Source organism: Notolabrus celidotus, chromosome 5 (assembly GCF_009762535.1).
Source record: "Notolabrus celidotus isolate fNotCel1 chromosome 5, fNotCel1.pri, whole genome shotgun sequence".
Taxonomy (NCBI): Eukaryota; Metazoa; Chordata; class Actinopteri; order Labriformes; family Labridae; genus Notolabrus; species Notolabrus celidotus.
In genome coordinates, this window is record NC_048276.1 from 38,963,329 (window position 1) to 38,967,876 (window position 4,548).

The 4,548-nt window shown below is 42.5% G+C and overlaps 1 protein-coding gene across 1 annotated transcript; it reads right to left on the reverse strand.

Moving 5' to 3' along the window:
- Positions 1–1,041: 1,041 nt before the first annotated feature.
- On the reverse strand, positions 1,042–2,904 carry LOC117812355 (zinc finger BED domain-containing protein 1-like). The gene is made up of 2 exons (XM_034683055.1): positions 2,535–2,904; positions 1,042–2,255 (listed from the first exon to the last, which is right to left on the reverse strand). Exons 1-2 carry the CDS (start codon positions 2,814–2,816, stop codon positions 1,788–1,790), a joined length of 750 nt encoding a protein of 249 aa, XP_034538946.1. The 5' UTR covers positions 2,817–2,904; the 3' UTR covers positions 1,042–1,787.
- Between the last annotated feature and the right edge of the window lie 1,644 nt (positions 2,905–4,548).

Consider the following 4,548-nt stretch of genomic DNA (forward strand, 5'->3'; position numbering starts at 1 on the left):
TGACATCATACAGTTTCATTTTAAGGTAAGTAAGGTGATACAGCTTTGGGTAAGGGAAAGTTAATAACAGTGAACCACAAAACCCTGCTCAGTCCAAATGTCTAATTGACAAAGCTCATTGAACTAAAGAAGCCTACAAAGGCTGATATCTCTGCTACAGTTTAACGTTTCATTGTGTCTGAGATGAGCAATCTACATACATTTCCACACTGTGTTCCCAGAGCTGAATTATGTCCACATGAGCTGAATGGGCAGGAGATAAGCTACTCTTTACAGGTTTATTGTGGAACAGATTCATGACAGATGTGACACAGTTTGCACAATTTATATCCATCCTATTTCCTAGAGTGAGCCAGCAAAAATCAGCAAGTTCAGATAAAAGAAAAAACAAGAATTGGCACAGCCAGTGTGCTGGGGTTGATCCATAGACAGTCCCAGACGGATCAATTCTGATTATTATACAAAATACTTAAGCAGGTATACACTGGTGGCCTAGCGGTGTGAGCGCCCCACGTTTAGAAGCTGTAGTCGCTGGTCGACCATTCGCTGCATGTCTTCCCCCACTCTATACTCCCCACATTTCCTGTCTCTCTTCAGCTGTCCTATCCATTAAAGGCTAAAACACCAACAACAACAAAAAAAAATACTTAAGCAAAAGCTATAGTGACAGACTCTATTAGACTCTCAGTCTAATCTCAGGTGGCAGAATGAGTAAGTATCATCAAGGTAAGTTTGAAAAATAAATTTGCCATTATAAACAGTGAACATTTTAATCTTCTAACTAAGAACATTGTAACTTAATAATGAATGCCTTTTCTATTTGAACTTTTCTAAAGGTGCGGTTTGCAGTGTCCAGGAGTCTGACTGGGTTGTCCTGCACTGATGAGCAGCGCCACTGGAACTCAGGGACCCAGCAAAATTTGGTTCCAGAAAGGCTTCGTGTATATATATTTTATTAATTTTCAAAGTGGACATCAACAAAAAAAAACAGAAAGACAAAAAATAACAATACAAAGAAGACAAAGACAAAGCATTAAAATAATTTACAAGACAAAAACAAAACAAAACCAGAAGATAATGACCCAACAGCCCCCAGATCAAGACTCACAGCCAGATAGTAATATCTCATAGCATATGCTGCTTAAGTAGTAAAACACACATTGGTAAAGAGGTCAACAGATATATGGCACCATGACACAAACCCTCCAAAGAGAAGGAGAGGGCAAACCACATCCCGCCAAAAAAGCAAAAGGAGATAGGAAAATCCAATTCTTATTTATAAAATAAGGTTCAAATATGGAGGCACTCCACCTTTCTGTAATAAGTCTGTAATTTCATAAGGTATATAAACTAAGACTGGTTGCCAAATTTAAAAAAATATTGTTCCCTTTTAACATCGCAGAGAGGCTTTCCATTGGTAGAACCTTGTATAGTTCTCTGTACCTGTGTTACAAACTACTTTTTTCTGTAGAACAAAAATGAAGCTTTTTAACTGTGTGTGTTTACAGCTGTGTAATGCCTTGCACCTTTATAGAACACAGAAATAACACAACACATTGTGTTTTGGCTGATCAAATTTTACTAAACAACAATCAGTGGTCTAGAATGACCAGATTCTTTGCACTCTCATTACAACAACAATTAAATGGAAGACTTATTTCCTTTAGAGGTAGAACCAACTTACTGTAGCTTATATACTGTAGAGCACAAGGACAGAACACAACACACTGTAAATGGAGAGTGATCAAGTTGTACTTAACATTCATTGCTCTGGAATGACCAGATTCTTATGGAGGAAGACCAGCTGGTCCACATGTTGTGGAGTGAGTGTGCTCCGTTGTGCTGACACAATGTCCCCCACAGTGGAGAACACTCTCTGCTGCAACACTCGTACCTGGGATACATACAGTAAGTATCGTTAGGCCCTTGGCTAGGAGAGGATACACAGGATCGTTGCTTCTCCACCACTCAAGGGGGTCATCAGTGAGAGGAAGTGAAGTGGCCTCCAGATACATGTGAACCTCTTCCTCAGCCCTGGTTTGTGCCGACTTGGGCACCACTGTGGTGACAACACTAAAGGTTTGGCCCAGCAGTGCAGTCAGAGAAGATGGTCTTGAGGTGGGGGGGCTGTACTCCTCCAGCTTTGGGGCTTTGTCTCGAACCTTTCCAACTGCGCCATCCTCCTCACCGTCATCATACCCCTCAGCCATGTAATCACATTCCCTCTCAGAGACTTCAGCATCTTCTCTTACCACCTGACACAGGGACACAGGTAAAATAAGATAGGTTAAAGCATTCACATTTCAAATGTATTAAACAAATACAAAAGCATCATCCTAATTCAATGGCCTGCATTTTAATTTTACATTCCAAGTCTGCATTGTACACTCAAACAAAACTTTCCCAATGAAACTAAGGCATTCCATTGTTTAGTTTTTGATTGGCCATATTTTTCTAGTACAAAGCATTCTGTCAATCAGATAATCAATCGTTCTCTAAGGTAGTAGAATTATTTATATCAAAGGAGAGACTACCTCGAGGGATGCAGCCTCTGTAGTCACTCTGCTGTATGTCTCCACGTTTTCATCCTCTGAAAGGAATGGAAGAGCTTTAAAGCGAGGATCGAGGGCAGGTGCTGTATGGAGTGTGTGCCTCTCTTTTGTACATGTGTATCTCTTCCTCAAATCTTCCCGGATGGCATGCTTGATTTCATGGGTCATCGGGTCATCCTCTGGTGCAGGGGTGAAGTCGGCCAGGAGCTGTGCATGTGGGGCAATGACGGAGAGGGCCTTCACTACACTCAAAAAAAGCAACATGGGTGTCGGTTAAGGAGGCGAAAGGGCCACACCTTGGACAAATTAATTGAAACATGAAACACATGTCTACCCAGCGCTGAAGTAAGTTAAACACAGGGATTTGGTAGACATTACAGATTGCTTTACAATAGGCCAGGGGTGTCAAACTCAAATACACAGAGGGCCAAAATAAAAAAATCGGTGCAAGACAAGGGCCGGACTGGTTCAATGTTTATTGTTTTTTAAATGAACTTATTGCACATATTGAACATTGAATTAGCAAAGCTTAAGTTAATACCTATTAACATTTAAAAATGAAAAATATGTTGCATTCATTTCTTATTCAATCTGCATTTTATCTAATGAATGAGCTTTACCCATTTCTTATGAAAATATTTTTCCACAGGCCAACAACATTAGCAAAAAACAATTCTGTAAAGAGAAACCAAAAATACCCTGTGGTAGTGAGAAAAAGTGCAAAAAGGAAACATATTCTAGCTCAGTCTGCTGCTCTGTGATGCACACTAGTCTAAGCCAGATACTTGGAATCTCATCTTGGATGCAAGTTCATCAATGTTTGGGGTCAGGCTCTGAGCTGAGGAAATCCTCAGGATTGAGTGAAGGTGTTCATCAGTAAGACGACTCCTGTGAGATGTTCTGTTTAACTTCATCAAAGAGAACAGTTGTTCACATAGGTAGTTTGGCAACACGGAAAATGGCTCAAGTTTTCTTGCAACATTTGCGTCTCCCACAGTCGCAGCTTGGTTTTAAAAGCCCTCACTGCAGCGTACATGTCTGTGATCACACGGCCCCGCCCCTGAAGCTGCAGGTCATGCGCATTGAGATGGCTCGTGATGTCACACAGAAACGCCTCTTCACACAGAAACTTTTTTATCGCAGAGCTCTGGTGTGTCTTTCCCTTTGCTCTCCATGAACTGACAGATCTCCTCACACCACTCGAAACACCTTTTCAGCACTGGCTCTGGAAACTGTTGCGGAGGGTATGGACAAAAGGCATCATTCCATCAGCCAAGAGCGGAAGGGTGTTTTGTAACCAAGGAAATTGACTCCTCCAACATCAACCAGTTTCGAACCATTTCTCTCCTAAGTGTCGAATGCACGATATTCTTCTCTGTCCTGGTAAAAAGGATGACCACGTACATGGGGAAGAACAGATATGTTGACACATCAGTCCAGAAAGGCAGCATCCCAGGCTTCTCTGGGTGCTTGGAACATACTGGAGTCCTCAACCAGCTGATCCGGGAGGCTAAGGAGAGCAAAGGAAACCCAACAGTTGTCTGGCTCGACTTGGCCAACGCAATCCCTCACAACCTCATCAACGTGGCTATGGAACACTACCATATACCCCACCACATTAGGGGAAGATCTCCAGCTACTTCGGAGGATTCAAGTTACGTTTCAAACTGCACATTTCACAACCCAGTGGCAGGACCTTGAATAGGGAATTGTAACGGGCTGCACCTTCTCCCCCATCCTGTTTGTCATGGGAATGAACCTGCTCATAACAGCGGCAGAAAAGGAGTCCAGAGGGCCATTAATAGAGTCCGGCTGCCGCCTACCTCCAATCAGAGGCTTTATGGGTGACCTCACCATAACAACTTCAACCCATGTGCAAGCAAGATGAATCCTGAAGGCACTCAGCGATGTGGCAACCTGGGCTCGAATGCAGTTCAAGCCAAGGAAATCAAGGAGCATGGTGATCAGAAATGGAAGAGTGACAAGCAAGTTCCAG